At 47.1% G+C, this 25,251-nt stretch overlaps 1 protein-coding gene across 5 annotated transcripts in view; it reads right to left on the bottom strand.

The window, feature by feature from the left end:
• LOC132401189 (sialate:O-sulfotransferase 2-like) overlaps window positions 1-25,251 on the bottom strand; it is a 764,445-nt gene that overhangs the window by 53,450 nt on the left and 685,744 nt on the right. For all 5 annotated transcript variants that reach the window (XR_009514518.1, XR_009514517.1, XM_059983172.1 and 2 more), the window contains one exon: window positions 17,764-17,964. Coding sequence is in view for 3 of the 5 variants with exons in the window: in XM_059983172.1 (XP_059839155.1) it covers window positions 17,764-17,964 (201 nt within the window). In the remaining 2 variants the exon portion in view is untranslated. The remainder of the gene's footprint in view (window positions 1-17,763; window positions 17,965-25,251) is intronic.

Below are 25,251 nucleotides of genomic sequence, written 5' to 3'. Positions count from 1 at the left end.
CTCCTACCCACTGATATAGGACCATTGATCAGACCCACTGGATGACAGATCTCCTATCCCACTGATATCGGACCATTGATCAGACCCACTGGCTGACAGATCTCCTATCCCACTGATATCGGACCATTGATCAGACCCACTGGATGACAGATCTCCTATCCCACTGATATCGGTCCATTGATCAGACCCACTGGCTGACAGATCTCCTATCCCTCTGATATCGGACCATTGATCAGACCCTCTGGATGACAGATCTCCTATCCCACTGATATCGGACCATTGATCAGACCCACTGGCTGACAGATCTCCTATCCCACTGATATCGGACCATTGATCAGACCCACTGGCTGACAGATCTCCTATCCCACTGATATCGGACCATTGATCAGACCCACTGGATGATAGATCTTCTATCCCACTGATATCGGTCCATTGATCAGACCCACTGGCTGACAGATCTCCAACCCCACTGATATAGGACCATTGATCAGACCCACTGGATGACAGATCTCCTATCCCACTAATATCGGACCATTTATCAGACCCACTGGATGATAGATCTTCTATCCCACTGATATCGGACCATTGACCAGACCCACTGGATGTCAGATCTCCTATCCCACTGATATCGGACCATTGACCAGACCCACTGGCTGACAGATCTCCTACCCACTGATATAGGACCATTGATCAGACCCACTGGATGACAGATCTCCTATCCCACTGATATCGGACCATTGATCAGACCCACTGGATGACAGATCTCCTATCCCACTGATATCGGACCATTGATCAGACCCACTGGATGACAGATCTCCTATCCCACTGATATCGGACCATTGACCAGACCCACTGGCTGACAGATCTCCTACCCACTGATATCGGACCATTGATCAGACCCACTGGCTGACAGATCTCCTATCCCTCTGATATCGGACCATTGATCAGACCCACTGGATGACAGATCTTCTATCCCATTGATATCGGACCATTGACCAGACCCACTGGCTGACAGATCTCCTATCCCACTGATATCGGACCATTGATCAGACCCACTGGTTGATAGATCTTCTATCCCACTGATATCGGACCATTGATCAGACCCACTGGATGATAGATCTACTATCCCACTGATATCGGACCATTGACCAGACCCACTGGATGTCAGATCTCCTATCCCACTGATATCGGACCATTGACCAGACCCACTGGCTCACAGATCTCCTATCCCACTGATATCGGACCATTGATCAGACCCACTGGATGGCAGATCTCCTATCCCACTGATATCGGACCATTGATCAGACCCACCGGATGACAGATCTCCTATCCCACTGATATCGGACCATTGATCAGACCCACTGGATGACAGATCTGCTATCCCACTGATATCGGACCATTGATCAGACCCACTGGATGACAGATCTTCTATCCCACTGATATCGGACCATTGATCAGACCCACTGGATGACAGATCTCCTATCCCACTGATATCGGACCATTGATCAGTCCCACTGGATGACAGATCTTCTATCCCACTGATATCGGTCCATTGATCAGACCCACTGGCTGACAGATCTCCTATCCCTCTGATATCGGACCATTGATCAGACCCTCTGGATGACAGATCTCCTATCCCACTGATATCGGACCATTGATCAGACCCACTGGATGATAGGTCTCCTATCCTACTGATATCGGACCATTGATCAGACCCACTGGCTGACAGATCTCCTATCCCACTGATATCGGACCATTGATCAGACCCACTGGATGACAGATCTTCTATCCCACTGATATCGGACCATTGACCAGACCCACTGGATGTCAGATCTCCTATCCCACTGATATCGGACCATTGATCAGACCCACTGGATGACAGATCTCCTACCCCACTGATATCAGACCATTGATCAGACCCTCTGGATGACAGATCTCCTATCCCATTGATATCGGACCATTGATCAGACCCACTGGATGACAGATCTCCTATCCCACTGATATCGGACCATTGATCAGACCCACTGGATGACAGATCTGCTATCCCACTGATATCGGACCATTGATCAGACCCACTGGATGACAGATCTCCTATCCCACTGATATCGGACCATTGATCAGACCCACTGGATGACAGATCTCCTATCCCACTGATATCGGACCATTGATCAGACCCGCTGGATGACAGATCTCCTATCCCACTGATATCGGACCATTGATCAGACCCGCTGGATGACAGATCTCCTATCCCACTGATATCGGACCATTGATCAGACCCGCTGGATGACAGATCTCCTATCTCACTGATATCGGACCATTGACCAGACCCACTGGATGACTGATCTCCTATCCCACTGATATCGGACCATTGATCAGACCCACTGGATGACAGATCTCCTATCACACTGATATCGGACCATTGATCAGACCCACTGGATGACAGATCTCCTATCCCACTGATATCGGACCATTGATCAGACCCACTGGATGACAGATCTCCAACCCCACTGATATCAGACCATTGATCAGACCCTCTGGATGACAGATCTCCTATCCCATTGATATCGGACCATTGATCAGACCCACTGGATGACAGTTCTATCCCACTGATATCGGACCATTGATCAGACCCACTGGATGACAGATCTTCTATCCCACTGATATCGGACCATTGATCAGACCCATTGGATGACAGATCTCCTATCCCACTGATATCGGACCATTTATCAGACCCACTGGATGATAGATCTTCTATCCCACTGATATCGGACCATTGACCAGACCCACTGGATGTCAGATCTCCTATCCCACTGATATCGGACCATTGACCAGACCCACTGGCTGACAGATCTCCTACCCACTGATATAGGACCATTGATCAGACCCACTGGATGACAGATCTCCTATCCCACTGATATCGGACCATTGATCAGACCCACTGGCTGACAGATCTCCTATCCCACTGATATCGGACCATTGATCAGACCCACTGGATGACAGATCTCCTATCCCACTGATATCGGACCATTGATCAGACCCACTGGATGACAGATCTATCCCACTGATATCGGTCCATTGATCAGACCCACTGGCTGACAGATCTCCTATCCCTCTGATATCGGACCATTGATCAGACCCTCTGGATGACAGATCTCCTATCCCACTGATATCGGACCATTGATCAGACCCACTGGCTGACAGATCTCCTATCCCACTGATATCGGACCATTGATCAGACCCACTGGCTGACAGATCTCCTATCCCACTGATATCGGACCATTGATCAGACCCACTGGATGACAGATCTCCTATCCCACTGATATCGGACCATTGATCAGACCCACTGGATGACAGATCTTCTATCCCACTGATATCGGTCCATTGATCAGACCCACTGGCTGACAGATCTCCTATCCCTCTGATATCGGACCATTGATCAGACCCTCTGGATGACAGATCTTCTATCCCACTGATATCGGACCATTGACCAGACCCACTGGATGTCAGATCTCCTATCCCACTGATATCGGACCATTGACCAGACCCACTGGCTGACAGATCTCCTACCCACTGATATAGGACCATTGATCAGACCCACTGGATGACAGATCTCCTATCCCACTGATATCGGACCATTGATCAGACCCACTGGCTGACAGATCTCCTATCCCTCTGATATCGGTCCATTGATCAGACCCACTGGCTGACAGATCTCCTATCCCTCTGATATCGGTCCATTGATCAGACCCACTGGCTGACAGATCTCCTATCCCACTGATATCGGACCATTGATCAGACCCTCTGGATGACAGATCTTCTATCCCACTGATATCGGACCATTGATCAGACCCACTGGCTGACAGATCTCCTATCCCTCTGATATCGGACCATTGATCAGACCCACTGGATGATAGATCTCCTATCCTACTGATATCGGACCATTGATCAGACCCACTGGCTGACAGATCTTCTATCCCACTGATATCGGACCATTGATCAGACCCACTGGATGATAGATCTTCTATCCCTCTGATATCGGACCATTTATCAGACCCACTGGATGACAGATCTCCTATCCCACTGATATCGGACCATTTATCAGACCCACTGGATGACAGATCTCCTATCCCACTGATATCGGACCATTGATCAGACCCACTGGATGACAGATCTCCTATCCCACTGATATCGGACCATTGATCAGACCCACTGGATGACAGATCTCCTATCCCACTGATATCGGACCATTGATCAGACCCACTGGATGACAGATCTCCTATCCCACTGATATCGGACCTTTGATCAGACCCACTGCATGACAGATCTCCTATCCCACTGATATCGGACCATTGATCAGACCCACTGGATGACAGATCTCCTATCCCACTGATATCGGACCATTGACCAGACCCACTGGCTGACAGATCTTCTATCCCACTGATATCGGACCATTGATCAGACCCACTGGATGACAGGTCTTCTATCCCACTGATATCGGACCATTGACCAGACCCACTGGCTGACAGATCTTCTATCCCACTGATATCGGACCATTGATCAGACCCACTGGATGACAGATCTCCTATCCCACTGATATCGGACCATTGATCAGTCCCACTGGATGACAGATCTCCTATCCCACTGATATCGGACCATTGATCAGACCCACTGGATGACAGATCTTCTATCCCACTGATATCGGACCATTGATCAGACCCACTGGATGACAGATCTCCTATCCCACTGATATCGGACCATTGATCAGTCCCACTGGATGACAGATCTTCTATCCCACTGATATCGGTCCATTGATCAGACCCACTGGCTGACAGATCTCCTATCCCTCTGATATCGGACCATTGATCAGACCCTCTGGATGACAGATCTCCTATCCCACTGATATCGGACCATTGATCAGACCCACTGGATGATAGGTCTCCTATCCTACTGATATCGGACCATTGATCAGACCCACTGGCTGACAGATCTCCTATCCCACAGATATCGGACCATTGATCAGACCCACTGGATGATAGATCTTCTATCCCACTGATATCGGACCATTGACCAGACCCACTGGATGTCAGATCTCCTATCCCACTGATATCGGTCCATTGATCAGACCCACTGGATGACAGATCTCCTATCCCACTGATATCGGACCATTGATCAGACCCACTGGATGACAGATCTCCTATCCCACTGATATCGGACCATTGATCAGACCCACTGGATGACAGATCTCCTATCCCACTGATATCGGACCATTGATCAGACCCCCTGGATGACAGATCTCCTATCCCACTGATATCGGACCATTGATCAGACCCACTGGATGACAGATCTGCTATCCCACTGATATCGGACCATTGATCAGACCCACTGGATGACAGATCTCCTATCCCACTGATATCGGACCATTGATCAGACCCACTGGATGACAGATCTCCTATCCCACTGATATCGGACCATTGATCAGACCCGCTGGATGACAGATCTCCTATCCCACTGATATCGGACCATTGATCAGACCCACTGGATGACAGATCTCCTATCCCACTGATATCGGACCATTGATCAGACCCGCTGGATGACAGATCTCCTATCCCACTGATATCGGTCCATTGATCAGACCCACTGGATGACAGATCTCCTATCCCACTGATATCAGACCATTGATCAGACCCTCTGGATGACAGATCTCCTATCCCATTGATATCGGACCATTGATCAGACCCACTGGATGACAGTTCTATCCCACTGATATCGGACCATTGATCAGACCCACTGGATGACAGATCTTCTATCCCACTGATATCGGACCATTGATCAGACCCATTGGATGACAGATCTCCTATCCCACTGATATCGGACCATTTATCAGACCCACTGGATGATAGATCTTCTATCCCACTGATATCGGACCATTGACCAGACCCACTGGATGTCAGATCTCCTATCCCACTGATATCGGACCATTGACCAGACCCACTGGCTGACAGATCTCCTACCCACTGATATAGGACCATTGATCAGACCCACTGGATGACAGATCTCCTATCCCACTGATATCGGACCATTGATCAGACCCACTGGCTGACAGATCTCCTATCCCACTGATATCGGACCATTGATCAGACCCACTGGATGACAGATCTCCTATCCCACTGATATCGGACCATTGATCAGACCCACTGGATGACAGATCTTCTATCCCACTGATATCGGTCCATTGATCAGACCCACTGGCTGACAGATCTCCTATCCCTCTGATATCGGACCATTGATCAGACCCTCTGGATGACAGATCTCCTATCCCACTGATATCGGACCATTGATCAGACCCACTGGCTGACAGATCTCCTATCCCACTGATATCGGACCATTGATCAGACCCACTGGCTGACAGATCTCCTATCCCACTGATATCGGACCATTGATCAGACCCACTGGATGACAGATCTCCTGTCCCACTGATATCGGACCATTGATCAGACCCACTGGATGACAGATCTTCTATCCCACTGATATCGGTCCATTGATCAGACCCACTGGCTGACAGATCTCCTATCCCTCTGATATCGGACCATTGATCAGACCCTCTGGATGACAGATCTTCTATCCCACTGATATCGGACCATTGACCAGACCCACTGGATGTCAGATCTCCTATCCCACTGATATCGGACCATTGACCAGACCCACTGGCTGACAGATCTCCTACCCACTGATATAGGACCATTGATCAGACCCACTGGATGACAGATCTCCTATCCCACTGATATCGGACCATTGATCAGAGCCACATGATGACAGATCTTCTATCCCACTGATATCGGACCATTGATCAGACCCACTGGCTGACAGATCTCCTATCCCTCTGATATCGGACCATTGATCAGACCCACTGGATGACAGATCTCCTATCCCACTGATATCGGACCATTGATCAGTCCCACTGGATGACAGATCTCCTACCCACTGATATCGGACCATTGATCAGACCCACTGGATGACAGATCTTCTATCCCACTGATATCGGACCATTGATCAGACCCACTGGATGACAGATCTCCTATCCCACTGATATCGGACCATTGATCAGTCCCACTGGATGACAGATCTTCTATCCCACTGATATCGGTCCATTGATCAGACCCACTGGCTGACAGATCTCCTATCCCTCTGATATCGGACCATTGATCAGACCCTCTGGATGACAGATCTCCTATCCCTCTGATATCGGACCATTGATCAGACCCACTGGATGACAGATCTCCTATCCCACTGATATCGGACCATTGATCAGACCCACTGGATGATAGGTCTCCTATCCTACTGATATCGGACCATTGATCAGACCCACTGGCTGACAGATCTCCTATCCCACTGATATCGGACCATTGATCAGACCCACTGGATGATAGATCTCCTATCCCACTGATATCGGACCATTGATCAGACCCACTGGCTGACAGATCTCCTATCCCACTGATATCGGACCATTGATCAGACCCACTGGATGATAGATCTCCTATCCCACTGATATCGGACCATTGATCAGTCCCACTGGATGACAGATCTCCTACCCACTGATATCGGACCATTGACCAGACCCACTGGATGTCAGATCTCCTATCCCACTGATATCGGTCCATTGATCAGACCCACTGGATGACAGATCTCCTATCCCACTGATATCGGACCATTGATCAGACCCACTGGATGACAGATCTCCTATCCCACTGATATCGGACCATTGATCAGACCCACTGGATGACAGATCTCCTATCCCACTGATATCGGACCATTGATCAGACCCCCTGGATGACAGATCTCCTATCCCACTGATATCGGACCATTGATCAGACCCACTGGATGACAGATCTCCTATCCCACTGATATCGGACCATTGATCAGACCCACTGGATGACAGATCTCCTATCCCACTGATATCGGACCATTGATCAGACCCACTGGATGACAGATCTCCTATCCCACTGATATCGGACCATTGATCAGACCCGCTGGATGACAGATCTCCTATCTCACTGATATCGGACCATTGACCAGACCCACTGGATGACTGATCTCCTATCCCACTGATATCGGACCATTGATCAGACCCACTGGATGACAGATCTCCTATCCCACTGATATCGGACCATTGATCAGACCCACTGGATGACAGATCTCCTATCCCACTGATATCGGACCATTGATCAGACCCTCTGGATGACAGATCTCCTACCCCACTGATATCAGACCATTGATCAGACCCTCTGGATGACAGATCTCCTATCCCATTGATATCGGACCATTGACCAGACCCACTGGATGTCAGATCTCCTATCCCACTGATATCGGTCCATTGATCAGACCCACTGGATGACAGATCTCCTATCCCACTGATATCGGACCATTGATCAGACCCACTGGATGACAGATCTCCTATCCCACTGATATCGGACCATTGATCAGACCCACTGGATGACAGATCTCCTATCCCACTGATATCGGACCATTGATCAGACCCCCTGGATGACAGATCTCCTATCCCACTGATATCGGACCATTGATCAGACCCACTGGATGACAGATCTCCTATCCCACTGATATCGGACCATTGATCAGACCCACTGGATGACAGATCTCCTATCCCACTGATATCGGACCATTGATCAGACCCGCTGGATGACAGATCTCCTATCTCACTGATATCGGACCATTGATCAGACCCGCTGGATGACAGATCTCCTATCCCACTGATATCGGACCATTGATCAGACCCACTGGATGACAGATCTCCTATCCCACTGATATCGGACCATTGATCAGACCCGCTGGATGACAGATCTCCTATCTCACTGATATCGGACCATTGACCAGACCCACTGGATGACTGATCTCCTATCCCACTGATATCGGACCATTGATCAGACCCACTGGATGACAGATCTCCTATCCCACTGATATCGGACCATTGATCAGACCCACTGGATGACAGATCTCCTATCCCACTGATATCGGACCATTGATCAGACCCACTGGATGACAGATCTCCTACCCCACTGATATCAGACCATTGATCAGACCCTCTGGATGACAGATCTCCTATCCCATTGATATCGGACCATTGATCAGGCCCACTGGATGACAGTTCTATCCCACTGATATCGGACCATTGATCAGACCCACTGGATGACAGATCTTCTATCCCACTGATATCGGACCATTGATCAGACCCATTGGATGACAGATCTCCTATCCCACTGATATCGGACCATTTATCAGACCCACTGGATGATAGATCTTCTATCCCACTGATATCGGACCATTGACCAGACCCACTGGATGTCAGATCTCCTATCCCACTGATATCGGACCATTGACCAGACCCACTGGCTGACAGATCTCCTACCCACTGATATAGGACCATTGATCAGACCCACTGGATGACAGATCTCCTATCCCACTGATATCGGACCATTGATCAGACCCACTGGCTGACAGATCTCCTATCCCACTGATATCGGACCATTGATCAGACCCACTGGATGACAGATCTCCTATCCCACTGATATCGGACCATTGATCAGACCCACTGGATGACAGATCTTCTATCCCACTGATATCGGTCCATTGATCAGACCCACTGGCTGACAGATCTCCTATCCCTCTGATATCGGACCATTGATCAGACCCTCTGGATGACAGATCTCCTATCCCACTGATATCGGACCATTGATCAGACCCACTGGCTGACAGATCTCCTATCCCACTGATATCGGACCATTGATCAGACCCACTGGCTGACAGATCTCCTATCCCACTGATATCGGACCATTGATCAGACCCACTGGATGACAGATCTCCTATCCCACTGATATCGGACCATTGATCAGACCCACTGGATGACAGATCTTCTATCCCACTGATATCGGTCCATTGATCAGACCCACTGGCTGACAGATCTCCTATCCCACTGATATCGGACCATTGACCAGACCCACTGGATGTCAGATCTCCTATCCCACTGATATCGGACCATTGACCAGACCCACTGGCTGACAGATCTTCTATCCCACTGATATCGGACCATTGATCAGACCCACTGGCTGACAGATCTCCTATCCCTCTGATATCGGACCATTGATCAGACCCACTGGATGATAGATCTCCTATCCTACTGATATCGGACCATTGATCAGACCCACTGGCTGACAGATCTTCTATCCCACTGATATCGGACCATTGATCAGACCCACTGGATGATAGATCTTCTATCCCTCTGATATCGGACCATTTATCAGACCCACTGGATGACAGATCTCCTATCCCACTGATATCGGACCATTGATCAGACCCACCGGATGACAGATCTCCTATCCCACTGATATCGGACCATTGATCAGACCCACTGGATGATAGATCTTCTATCCCTCTGATATCGGACCATTGACCAGACCCACTGGCTGACAGATCTCCTATCCCACTGATATCGGACCATTTATCAGACCCACTGGATGACAGATCTCCTATCCCACTGATATCGGACCATTGACCAGACCCACTGGCTGACAGATCTCCTATCCCACTGATATCGGACCATTGATCAGATCCACTGGATGACAGATCTCCTATCCCACTGATATCTGACCTTTGATCAGACCCACTGGATGACAGATCTCCTATCCCACTGATATCGGACCATTGATCAGACCCACTGGATGACAGATCTCCTATCCCACTGATATCGGACCATTGACCAGACCCACTGGCTGACAGATCTTCTATCCCACTGATATCGGACCATTGATCAGACCCACTGGATGACAGGTCTTCTATCCCACTGATATCGGACCATTGACCAGACCCACTGGCTGACAGATCTTCTATCCCACTGATATCGGACCATTGATCAGACCCACTGGATGACAGATCTGCTATCCCACTGATATCGGACCATTGATCAGACCCACTGGATGACAGATCTTCTATCCCACTGATATCTGTCCATTGATCAGACCCACTGGATGACAGATCTCCTATCCCACTGATATCGGACCTTTGATCAGACCCACTGCATGACAGATCTCCTATCCCACTGATATCGGACCATTGATCAGACCCACTGGATGACAGATCTCCTATCCCACTGATATCGGACCATTGACCAGACCCACTGGCTGACAGATCTTCTATCCCACTGATATCGGACCATTGATCAGACCCACTGGATGACAGATCTGCTATCCCACTGATATCGGACCATTGATCAGACCCACTGGATGACAGATCTTCTATCCCACTGATATCGGTCCATTGATCAGACCCACTGGATGACAGATCTCCTATCCCACTGATATCGGACCTTTGATCAGACCCACTGCATGACAGATCTCCTATCCCACTGATATCGGACCATTGACCAGACCCACTGGCTGACAGATCTTCTATCCCACTGATATCGGACCATTGATCAGACCCACTGGATGACAGGTCTTCTATCCCACTGATATCGGACCATTGACCAGACCCACTGGCTGACAGATCTTCTATCCCACTGATATCGGACCATTGATCAGACCCACTGGATGACAGATCTCCTATCCCACTGATATCGGACCATTGATCAGTCCCACTGGATGACAGATCTCCTATCCCACTGATATCGGACCATTGATCAGACCCTCTGGCTGACAAGGTGGACTCTTCACCCCACTGTCTCCCTCATTATATCATGCCCTTTACCTGCACTGCACTCCTTTAGTAGTTTCTATACTGCTACACTTTCTGCAAAGCTTTACATTTGGTGCTGCACTTATACTGCCCCGGGGTTCACTTTCTTGCAGGCATTCACAGCAGAACAAAGAAATACAATAGAATCAATGGATAACTACACACAATGACTGATAACAACCTAAGTGCAAAAGGTGACAAACTGTGCAAATGGAACAAAATGATAAGTAAATAAATACATATTTTCCCTTAGATGAGGAAACTTCAGGTCCAGCCATAGATTCTCCAGACATTTTATAAATGCTCCAGTGAATCAATATTAACTTACAACATCACGGCGTGGTGCAGAGCAATGTGCACTATCAGCCTCAGCCCACTCAACAGAATTGTCAGAATAAGTAGTAAAATCATTGGCCAGTTACAAGAATCTCTCAGCAGCGTCCATAGGAGACGGACTATAAAGAAGGCTCAACGAATAGTAGAGGACATCACACATACGACACTCTCACGCCATCTGGACACCACTACAGGTCCCTGCCCATCAGCACCAGAAGAGCCTTATCCAGTTTTGTGCCTTCCTCCCTTTGCCTCCTCTACAACCAGTTTTGAATATATAGTACGCATAGTACATTTGACAGTAAAAAGAGTCCGTTTTATTATGTGTGTTTGTATTTTAAATTACATGCATTAATTTTTAGTATTTATTATCTATTGTGAGTATTTTATATTGTGTTTAACAATATGTAGTGTCAGGTTCTGTATCTTAAGCTCTGTGACGTCATCCTTACTAGTGCGCAAGTGAAATACCTCACAGAAAATGAATTGAATTGAAGATTATTCCTCCTCCTTTCTCTACCTCAATATAGCAGGCCCCCAACATAAGGAAGTCTGTGGCTGTGAGACAGATAACGCTGGGCCGATGTTTTTACCACGCTCGCTTTGGAAATGCTGACTATCTTTCAGCTTCAACAGTGCCAGTGCATCGGGGCATCGGAGGCCTGGGAACACTGTGGGCTTCAGGGTCGTTTCCTGTTCATTACAAACACCGTTTCAGGGTGACACTTCCTGTGTGACAAGGGGTGCTCAAGCGTGTGTGCTGCCAGCATCACCTACTGATGAGAAGGCAAAGGGCGATGAAAACTCGCTGGAGGCCACCAATGGCAGCAGGAGGCAGACTTACAGGACACGATGGGTGATGATCTGTTTCACTGGGCGACGTTACACATGGGAGTTCAATCCTGGCTAAAGAGACTGGACCTCTGCTCGTTGCAGATATCCTGTCTACTCAAAGACTGGTAGTTGACCTGAAAAGCTACCGGTTTGGTTTGTTACCCTGCTCCCCCAGTTAGTTCCCCACAAACACTCTATCCAAGCACATGTGAGTTTACTCATATGCTGGGTGAATTCCCAGACCTCAGCAAGCCCACATTCTCCACTACAGTCACAAAACATGGGGTTTAGCACCACATTTCCACAACTGGTCCGCCTGTCCATGCTCGTGTGCGTAGTCTGAACCCTGAAAAGCTGACAAATATGAAGGCTGAGTTTGTCAACATTGAAGGACTTGGCATTCCACACCAGTCGAATAGCCCCTGGGCTTCACCTCACCCTAAGTCCAAAGGTGGTTGCCCCATGTGGAGTTTACCGATGCTTTAACAAGGCCACCACCTCTGGTCATCACCCGGTCTCACACATCCAAGACTTTATGGCACATTTAGTTGGAACGTTAACTTCTTTCCAAAGTTCATCTAGTTGGGGGCTACCATCAGGTGCCTGTGTGCTTGGAGGGCAATCCCAAAAAGGCTGTGATAATCCTGTTTGGTCACATGTTGTTTAGGCTGAAGAGTGTAGCATAGACTTTCCAACAGCTGATGGACACTATTAAAAGTACAGTAACAGCACAGACATCTACTCGACAATGTGGAACACAGTCCAAGGGCAGCCCGCAAAAGTTGCTAACGTAGCATGCCCACCATTCACTAACCCTATTGCTAACCATTCGTCATTGGGGGAAACTGCAGCACCTGGAGAAGACACACACGGTCACGTGATGAACGTACAAACTCCTTACGGACAACGGCGGGAAATGAACCTCGATCTTCACATTGTCGGCGCTGTAAAGCGTTACGTTAACTACTACACTACCTTAAATACTGAACTGATAGTTCCTGTGCCCATGTTACATTCCTCTGGATTGACATCACTGGTAAACATCTTTCGAGTACGACAGCTGTAGATTTTTATGCTTCATGCACTGATTTCATCAAAATATGGCACTCAGTTCATAATTATCCATTTCTTATAGTCTGAATAAGACTTCACTGAACGTAACTCAAACTTCCTTTGACAGCTTCAAGCATTTAGTTGACATTTTAAAACTCTTTATTTGACAGATAAGCTTAAAAAATACCAGAAGATTAAGATACCAGCTGTCCTTTTGGATACTGTAACCACCATTTCGAGATAATTTAAGGAAGATGGATGGTTTATTAAAACTGTTCTGAGACAAAACTAACATAGTAACATGGGAGGGGAAAGAGAGAGCCTGAGTCGTGCGTCTTTGAAGCTGCAGTGATTTAAAATGAGATTGTTTTCAAAAGCAACAAGGCACAAAACAGTGCATCTCTCCCCAAGCAGAGGCTGATTGGGGATTTGAAACCAACCTCGACCTGGGAACAAGAAAGTCAAATTATCCGGCTTTCTAACACTTGGCCTCAGGGGTAAGACACCTCCAGTCGACACAAGGCTTGGTCAGAGAATCATTCCCAAGTACCCCGGTGACCTTGCAGTGCCACCTGATCCTGAGTGTGGTTAGATGAAAGATTAGCTTTACTTGTCACACATACATCGAAACACGTGCCCTTTGTGTCACAACCAGCACAGTCCGAGCATGTGCGGGGGAGAATGCAAGTGTCGCCAGGCTTCCAGCACCAAAGTAGCACGTCCACAGGTCACCGACCACAACCCATCCGTGTCCGGAGTGTGGGAGGAAACCCGGGAGAAGAGATAAACTCCTTATAGACAGCAGTCAAGATTCAAGTTCATGTGTCACGTGTATGTTGAAGTGAAATGAGTTATTTGTGTTAACTTATGTATAGACTCTCCTGTGAGTCATACAGTCAATCTATGTACATAAACCGTCTTATGTATTTATAATTGTTCTGTGTTTTCATTGTGCTCCTTCTTGTGCTATAGAGAATCTGGAATTATTTCATTCCCCTTTACATTTATGTACTGGAAATGACATTAACTAATCTTGAATCTAACAACTTGCACACCTGAGGGTGTGCTGGGGGCAGCCCACAAGTGTAGCCACACGTTTCAGTGCCAACCTAGCATAGCCACAACGCTCAGCAGAACAACACAGAACAAATCCCGTTCCTCACTCCCACCCACGCCCGTACACAGCCCTCTGTCCCCGGTTGCTGGTGCTGTAAGGCGTTATGCGAACTGCCACACTACAATGCAGGAGAAAAGCTTCATCACTCCCTGGCGTCACACTCCCAGCACGCTCCACAGACTCTCCTCTTGCCGCACTGCTGTATTTTGTGAGCATTGAGGGGCACATAATTCCAGTACAGAGATGATTTAATCTCCCCAAATTGTCAACAGGTCCGTAAGCAGAGAGCAGATCACATCGGATTTGTTTCACTGTAAACCTTGTGGCTGACACTCCTTTACCACACACAAACCATAGGGCAAAGCTACCTGCCCCCCCCAATCAAACCTAAAGATCTCAGGTCGATCCAATATGCCATTGATCACTCACACAAGCAAGTAATGGTTTGGCTGTTCTTTTCAGCAGATGCCCCACAGAGAACATATGAGCTAGATGGTGTCCCGACCAAGGAAATTGTTATTCTATGAATCTGCATCATTTATACTGGTTCACTTTCCATAGCTGCTGCCTGACCTGCTGGGTATATGCAGCATTTTCTGATCTTTCGACCTACTCGATATGTTTTCACTGTCCTCTCTTTCTTCCAGGAATCTCAATCTCCTCTGAACTGTGAAATGGAACTGCAGGTGCTGAAAATCTGAAACAAAATCAGGACCTGCAGGAAACACTCAGCAGGTCAGGCAGCACCAGTGGAGGGAGAATCGGGATTAACATTTCCCGTCAAAAGCCCTGAAGGATTTTTAAGTTTTAGAGAGGTTGCAGAAATGGTGGATAAGGAATAGAATGTGTGGGGATAAGATGTAGAGGTAATCTGACTGAATACAATTAGACACGTGCGGTCACCGGGAGAACACATGAATTCTACACTGACGGAACTGGAGGCCAGGATCGAACCTGCAGTTGTGAGGCAGCAGCTCTACTTGCTGTGTCACTCTGCTGCCTGTTGTGCCCATTTCTGGAGGAGTATGCATGGGAGAATCAATTCTCATCACTTCTGCTTCTCGTCTCACTTAAAGAGCAAGTGTGGTGTGAGGGTTTCCATATCAGTGGCTGTGTGAAAAGGTGAGGTGTCACGAGGGTGATTCCTCTCCAGGCAATAGGGACAGTCACTCCACTAACTGGGTGTGGATGTGCATGATCTGGGGTGGGGAAGGAGGGAGGGAGAGAGGGATGCTGGTAGAGTGGGAGAGAGAGAGAAAGAGAGGAGAGATATAGAAAGAGAGAGAGGGAGAGAGAGCGTGAGGGGGAGAGAGAGAACAAGAGATGGAACATAGCATGGAGGCAATTTTTCAAATCGCTACAGGGATCCTGGAAATTGTAACTATTAAATGTTCATTGCTGCAAGATACTTGGAAAATAAATCAGGACAAAGGAAAACAAAAACTGCCTGGCCTAGTCTGGTTTGAACAAGGGGAGGGTAACCCTCCATGTGTTCCTCCATTGCTTCGCCATGGTAACAACATTAATCACTTTGCTGCTTCTTACAACTCCCAGAATGCTCTTGGGGCTGTCAGTTGTATTTTCCCTCAGCACTTTGTCCTTCAGAAAACAATTAAAAAGAAATGCCTTTGTCCCCATGGTTACTCGGCCATTCCACCTCTCCTGTGAAGTGAGTGTTTTGTGAAATCTGGCATCTGTCGTGTGATGCTGTGAGGAAACGCTGTAGGGAGGAGTGAAGGGAGGGATGAGGTTCTAACTGATCATCCCTTGGAAAGCTAAGCAGAGCAAATCAGAATCAGGTTCATCATCACCGACATACATCATGAAATCTGTTGTTCTGTGCCAGCAGTACAGGGCAAGGTATGAAATTACATACAAGTTAAAATAAAAATGAAAAACTGTATATATATAAATTGTGCAAAAGAGCAGGGTAGTGTCCATGGGTTCATGGACCATTCAGAAATCTAAGGATGCTAATATGTCCTGGTCTGGCCATGCAGATGCTAAGGACATCAAATCAACAAATGCTCCAGTCTAAGGGAGTTTGCCACGTCCCCACTGACCGTCATGGCTTTTTACAGGTGGACCACAGAAAGCATCCTATCCAGACGCACCACAGCGTGGTGTGGCAACGACCCTGTCCATGACGATAAGAAACTGCAGAGAGTTCTGTACACACCTCAGTCCATCACAAAAACCTCCACAGACTCTGTTTACCAATCCAGAAACCCAACCACCTAGAACATTCTCTCTCCACACCACGCCCATCAAAGGCCAGAGAGCATGTACCACCAGGCCAAGGACAGCTCCTATCCCATTGTTACATTCCTCTTGTTGAACAGATCTCTTCTGTGATAAAGATGAATTCTTGACCCCTCAATCTAACTCATCATACCCTAAGCCGTTTATTTGTGAACCTACCCAGCACTTTCTTTGCACCTAAAACACTGTTTTCTGTATTCTGTTTTCCTTTATACTACATCTATGTATTGATGTGTGGAATGCCCTTTCCAGATGGTACACATACAAACATGTTTTTACTGTAAACCCATACATGTTACAGTACCAAACCAATAACTTATTGTTAACATCAGATTCGATCTAGTGCTGGTTCCATCTTCCCTTGGCCTCACCCAGTAACTGAACTTCAGACAAGCGAAAGGCAACTTCCCAAAACCTACCTTTCCCCCTCCAGTGGGCCTCGGAGGCAAACCCAATGTGACCTCCGTATTTGCGGTTAAATTCGGCCATCAGTGCTTTGTAAGGATTCCGGATAAGGAGGATTGCGGCGTCGAATGATTCGATTTCCTTCCTGCCGCTCTCGTGTGTCTTTATACAAATCAGCCGCCCACTTTTCCAGTGGTCCCGCTCTCCCTTGAAACCTGAGGGAGCATAAAGGAGAGAACAGGCATCACCATCAGCAGCTGATCCTGGCGGGCTCTGGGCAGCTCTGGCTTGAAATGAAGTCACCCTCTGGACAAAGGAAACAAGGACAGTGACTTCTTTTCTCCTCATCTGCCCATTACCTTCTCCTTCACTTTCTCCCACGGTCCACTGTCCTCTCCTACAAGATTCCATCTCCTTCAACCCTTTACCTCTTCTACCTTTTGCCTTCCAGCTTCTCACATTGTGTGGAAAGGCTCCCTAGGCCACAAGGTCAGAACTCATCATGACCTAAAGATTAAAGATGAACTGTGTTTGTCACAGATACATGAACCGAAATGCATCATTTGTATCAAAACAAATCAGTGGGGGGCAGCCCACAAGTGTCACCATGCTTCCAGGGCCAACACAGCCTGTCCACAGCAGGAAACCAGAGCACCTGGAGGGAAGCCATGAGTCATGAGGAGGGAATCGAGCCCCGATCAGTGATCAGTGAACTGTAACACTATAGTTCTAACCACTACACTACTGATCCACTCTTAGTATTACAGTCAGGGAGGGAATCGAGCCCCGATCAGTGATCAGTGCACTGTAACACTATAGTTCTAACCACTACACTACTGAGCCACTCTTAGTATTACAGGCAATGGTGGGAATCGAGCCCTGATCAGTGATCAGTGCACTGTAACACTATAGTTCTAACCACTACACTACTGAGCTACTCTTAGTATTACAGTCAGGGAGGGAATCGAGCCCCGATCAGTGATGGGTGGTGTTGTAAAGTAATTGCACTAACCACTCTGCCACTGTACTCTTTCCCCCTATCAGTTCCTGGTTTACCCTGGCTCACTGAACCACAGGGAGCCCTGTTGGCCAATCTTTGTTCCTGAGCTCAAACTGTGAGACTGCCTGAAAATGGAGTCATTACACCTTGATTTCCCATTCGCATTCCAACATGTCAGTCCATGGCCTTCTCTGCTGCCACAAAGAGGCCACGTTCAGGTTGGAAGAGCAACACTTCATATTCTGTATGGGTAGCTTCCATCCCGATGCTTGAGTATCAATTCCTCCAACATCCAGTAATTTCTCCTCCTTCCCCTTCCCTTTTCCATTCCTCTTTCTGGTTACCCTCTCACTCCTCCTTTTTTCCTCACCTGCCCATCACCTCCCTCTGGTTATCTCCTCCTTCCCTTTCTCCCATGGTCCACTGTCCTCTGTTATTAAATTCCTTCTTCTTCAGCCCTTTACCCCTCCAACCTCTCACATCCCAGCTTCTCACTTCATCCCTCCCTCCCCTACTCTCACCTGGACTCACCTCTTATCTGCCAGCTTCTACTCCTTTGTACAGTGAACAGATAGTCTCAGTCACATTACACAGGAGCCATGGAATAAATCTATTGCCCCTGCTCAACATACAGTGATAGGATCTTCTGTATCCACTGAGAGAGACGTCTCAGCCCCAAGGAACATGCACCTCTAGGCACTGCCCTGGCAATTGAATCGACGTTGTTAAATTCAATGGTCTAGCTAAATGCACAATCTTTAGATTTGGAGGACAGAGATAAACTGACAGTGACTCTCAGTATTAAGGGAACATTATGGTAAAAAAACCATTTATTTTCATCTGAAATATTAAGCACAAGAGATTCTACGGATGCTGGAAATCCAGGCAACACACAAGATCTGCTGGAAGAACTCCACAGGTCAGGCAGCATCCATGACGGCAATAAATGTTTGATGTTTCAGGTCAAGACCCTTCATCAGGACTCATGATAAAGGGCTTCATCCCAAAATGTTAACTGTTTATTCCTTGCTATAAATACTGACTGATCTGCTAAGTCCCTCCAGCATTTTGTGTGTGTTAAACCATGTTCAGCTAAACATAATAGAGACCTGTGGTCTGTTCAATGAATGACGAGGAAGATCTCTTGGTCCTTCCACATCTTGAATAAACAGCTGGGAAATACACTTGGTGGCCACTTTATTAGGTACACCTGTACACTTGCTCGTTTATGTAATGTCTAATCAGCCAATCATGTGGCAGCTACTCAATGCATAAAAGCAGCAGGCTCAGACCAAACATCAGGATGGGGAAGAAAAATGATTTGGAGCATGGATTGACTACCGGTGCCAGATGGGGTGGTTTGAGTATTTCAGAAACTGGTGATCTCCAGACGCACAACAGTCTCTAGAGCTTAAAGAGTGCATAAAAAAAAATTCTAGTGAGCGGCAGTTCTGTGGGTGAAAATGCCTTGTTAGTGAGAGAGGTCAGAGGAGAATAGACAGACTGGTTCAAGTTGACAGGAAGGTGACAGTAACTGAACTAACCAAGCATTACAACAGTGGTGTGCAGAAGAGCATCTCTGAATGCACAACATTTCAATCCTTGAAGTTGTCGGGCTACAGCCGCAGAAGGCCATGAGCATACACTCAGTGGTAACTTTATTAGGTACAGGAGACAGTTAATGAAGTGACCATAAACAGCTTAGACTTGGCTACAATCCAGGGAAAGGAAATCAAAGGCAATGAGAAAGCCCATTCTCTTTCAAGTTATGAGATGACTGATGGGAAATTTCTTTTGATGTGCTGTTTACAGGATTGAGAAAATTATGATAGACCGCTACTCATTTTGTATGCAAATTCTCTTTGTGCATTCCAGTGGTTCTCTGACTTTCAAATAGTCATTTCAAAACACAGAAAACTTACATAATGTGTAACTGTTATTGTGAAAGCAAGTTGACCTATTCGCAATCTTATTACAATGAAGTCTTGGGTCTTCCCCCCATGTACGAGACTCAGCTCGCATTGCTCTGTATCCTTGTGGGGCCCCTGTCGGTAACTTTGTCCACTATCCTACACTTGCGTTGTTGCCGGGACCTGAGGGCCTGAGCTACAGCAGGTTAACATAACGGTTACACAACGTTTACAATGCCAGACGGAAGATCTGGGTTCACTTCCTGCCACTGTCTGGAAGGAGTTTGAAGATTCTCCCCGTGACTGTGTGGGTTTCCTCCGGTGCTCTGGTTCCCTCCCACAGACAGAAGACATTCCTTTAGTGTTAGTGAGTTGTTGACATGCTATGTTGGTGCTGGAAGCCTGTCAACCCTTGTGGGCTGCCCAACACAATCCTTTTTCACTCTATGTTTTGACGTAATTGACAAATAAAACAAACCTTTTAATCTTAAATCATGTTTTTCTCCATAGGGAGAGGTTGGGCAGGCTAGGATTTCCTTGTAACGTAGGAGACTGAGGGGTGACTTTATCAAGGTGTACAAAACCACGTGGAGCATTGATAGAGTGAATGTACAATCTCTTGCCCGGAGATGGGGAATCAAAAACTAGAGAGTAGCTTTAATATGTGAGCGAAAAGATTTAAAAGGGACCTGAACGGCAGTTTCCTGGGCAAAAATGCCTTGTTAATCAGAGAGGTCAGAGAACGATGACCAGACTGGTTCAAGCTGACGGGAAGGTGACAGTAACGTAAATAACCACGTGTTATAACAGAAGAATATCTCTAAATGCACAACCTGTCAAATCTTGGAGAAGGTGGGCTACAGCAGAAGACCACCCTGGATGAGACTCCAGTGTGAATGGTTTTGGAGTGTCAGTGAACACCACCCATAGACACATACTGAAACTGTACGGTACACTTACATAGAACCTATCACAATGCTCCAACATCTACAACCAATGAAGCATTTCTAAAGTGCATTCCTGGCTGAGTCATAGAAAACAAAGACTCATTGCAGGAGTACAAGATCTTTTAGAGTTAGGAAGCCAAACGTGAGCAGAACTTTACACATTTTTAATCTGCAGATGCTTTTGCTAACATCAAGAACTTGACCGCTGGCCTCGGAAAGGTCAGGTTGCTCATTAATCCTACAGATCAGGTTTGAACCGCCCTTCCACACTCTGCTCCACTGAGGGAAATTTATGCAAAGATTTCTCCCTGATCCTGAAACGTATTGAAAACAAAACTCCAAAGAATCTGACTAGGTCATGATATCCATTACTGAATGCCAGCCAGTTAATGAGGAATCCAGCGTCACGTTGTCTCCTTTGATCAGTCTGTGTTTACCCCAAGTAACTTCAACCTCAGTTCTAACCAGAGTGGATAACTTCACTCACCTCAACACTCAACTGATTCCACAACCCACAGACTCACTTTCAAGGACTCCACAAGTCATGTTCTCAATATTATTAGGCTGCAATTTATTATTAATTTTTGGTTCCTTTGCACATTGATTATTTGTCAGACTGTGCAGTTTTTTACTGAAGCTATTGAATTTCTTATTCTACTGTGATTGCCCACAAGAAAATGAATCTCACGGTAGTATGGGATGATACTTACAAACTTGATGATAAACGGTTCAAGGTAAATTTATTATCAGAGTACAATCATGTCACCACACACAACTCTGAGATTCTTTTTCTGCGGGCATACTTAGCAAATCTATTTATACAACAGTAACTGTAAACTGTAAACAAACTGTGCAAATGCAGATATAAATAAATGGCAATAAATAATGAGCATGAAATTACAAGCTAAGAGTCCTTAAATGAGTGTAGTTATCCCCTTTTTATCAGGAACCCGACGGTTGAGGGGTAGTAACTGTTCTTGAACCAGGTGCTACGAGTCCTGGGGCACTTGTACCTTCTACCTGAGAAACGAGCATGGCCTGGGTGGTGCGGATCTCTCCTGTTGGATGCTGCTTTTCTACGGCAATGCTTCGTGTAGACGTGCTCAGTGGTTGGGAAGGTTTCACCCATGATGAACTGGGCCGAATTCACTAACTTCTGTAGGATTTTCTGCTCAAAGGCATTGGCGATCCATACCAGGCTGAAATGCAGCCAGTCAGCACACTTTCCACCATATATCTACAGAAGTTTGCCAAGATTTTCGATAACATGCCGATCCTCTGCAGACTCCTGAGGAAGTAGAGGCACCGTTGTGCTTTCTTCGCTTCTTCTTACTTTGACCTTGAACTTTGAACCTGATTAATAAAACTGTAATTATTGGCTGAAGATGCTTTAAGGTTGATGTCAATCCCACTAACTAATTTTCATGTTTGTTTTTCAGTTTCTTCACTCCCAGGTTCTGGACAACAATGACAATGCCGGTGTTTCTCCGCCCTTAGTTGCTCTGAACTAGGGTCAGTAAGGTATGGACGTGCTTTGCTGGTGCTGGAAGCACGGTAACACTTGCGGGCTGCCCCCAGCGAGTCTGTCTTGGTCTTCGAAGCAAACGATGCTTGTCACCGTATGTTTCGATGTTTTGTGGCAAATGAAGCTGATCTGTAATCTGTAACATAGAACATGGCGCAGTACAGCACTGGATCAGGACCTCTGACCAGAGTGAATGATAGATTCTCTTCCCCAAAGGACACTTGTAAACCATCTGGTAGTTTCACGGTCAAGGCTTAGGAGGGGCCCAGCAAGCGTATTCTGGCTTTTCAGAACAATCCCGCCTGTTCTACCCCTCCCACTTGTTTCTCTGTTACCGGCTCTCTCTCAGATTTAGAATCAGGTTTATTATCACTGACTGAGATGTGTTGTTAAATTTGTTATTTTGCAGCAACTTTACAGTGCAGGACATAAAATTTACAGTAAGTAGGCCACCAGGAGCCCACTAATGTAACCCTAGCCTAATCACAGGACAATTTGCAATACCTACTAACTGGTGCATCTTTGGACTGTGAGAGGAAATTGGAGTGCCCGGAGGAAACCCATGCGTTCCTTATGGAGGAAGTACAAACTCCTTACACAGGAACACAAGTTCAAGAACCATGAGGTAACGTTACGGCTATATAAGACCTTGGTCAGAGCCCACGTGGAGAACTGTGTTCAGTTCTGGTCACCTCACTATAGGAAGGATGTAAATACTACACAGAGTACAGAGGAGATTTACAAGGATGCTGCCTGGATTGGAGAGCATGCCTCATGAGAATAGGTTGAGTGAACCTGGCCTTTTCTCCTTGGAGCAAAACATTGGCCTTTTCTCCTTGCCAAAACATTGAATTCTCCAACTTCTGATAATTCCCTCCCCCACCCTTCCCCCATCCCAGTTCCACTCTGCCTCCTCCTCCAGCTGCCTATCACCTCTCTCATGATTCTGCCTTCTTCTACTACCCATAGTGCTTTCCCCTTACATTCCTTCTTCACCTTTACTGTCTATCCCCTCCCTGGTTCCCCTCCCCTACCCCTTGATCTTTTCTCTGATTGGTTTTTCTCCTGGCACCTACCAACCTTCTCCTTCCCACCCTCCCTCCACCTTCTTTATAGGGCCTCTGCCCCCTCCCTCTTCAGTCCTGATGAAGGGTCTCGGCCCGAAACGTTGACTGCTTGTTTCCATGGATGCTACCTGACCTGCTGAGTTCCCCCAGTGTGTTGTACGTGTTACCTCATATTCCATCTGAGTACCTGCCAACCTAGTGGTACGATTATCAATTTCCCATTCCAGTGAACTAAATTCCCCACCCCCCCATTCCCCACTCAGACCTTTTTCTTCTCCTCAGCAACCCCGGGTCCCCTCCTCCTTCCCTTTCCCCCACGGTCCCATCGGATTCCTTCTTCTCCAGCCCTTGGCCTTTCCCACCCACCTGGCTTCACCTCTCACCTTCCAGCTAGCCTCCTTCCCTCCTCCCACATTTTAATTCAGGCATCTTCCCCCCCTCCCTCTCAGTCCTGAAGAAGGGTCTCGGCCCGACATGTCGACTGTCTACTCGTTTCCATCGACGCTGCCTGGCCTGTTGGATTCCTCCAGCACGTCGTTTGTCTCGCCAGAGAGAGACGGCACGACGGGTGATGCTGAGCCTTCAGTGCTGACAGAGCTCCCCCTGTGACTGCGTGGGTTTCCCTCGGAGCTCCAGATTCATCCAGCACGTGGATCAATTGGTCACTCTGTCCTGTGCAAGAGGGATGTGAACGTGGGGACAAGGGTTACAGGGAACGATATTGCTGGCATCATTCAGTGGGCCAAATGGTCTCCCTTCTGTGACTTATGGAAACACAGAAATGCAATATAACCTGTGGGCTTAATGTTCACAAGGAATCTCCCTGTTTGGTTCCTATTGTCAGTGTCCTGGACAGCTACAATCCATCAACTCCTTCCCCAAAGACCAGCTTACTGATATTCCTCCATCATGAAATGCACAATTTATCAATGCTTCCTGTGACATCAATCATCATTTGGGGTACATCTTTGAGTTACGATGCTATTTTTTGTTATTGTAAATCACTCATCACTGTCTCCGAATATACAGGACCCGAACTCCTGTAATGTAAAT

This window comes from Hypanus sabinus, chromosome 10 (assembly GCF_030144855.1).
Source record: "Hypanus sabinus isolate sHypSab1 chromosome 10, sHypSab1.hap1, whole genome shotgun sequence".
Classification (NCBI taxonomy): domain Eukaryota; kingdom Metazoa; phylum Chordata; class Chondrichthyes; order Myliobatiformes; family Dasyatidae; genus Hypanus; species Hypanus sabinus.
Note: the sequence above shows the minus strand (reverse complement) of the source record. Positions and strands in the feature narration are given on the sequence as shown.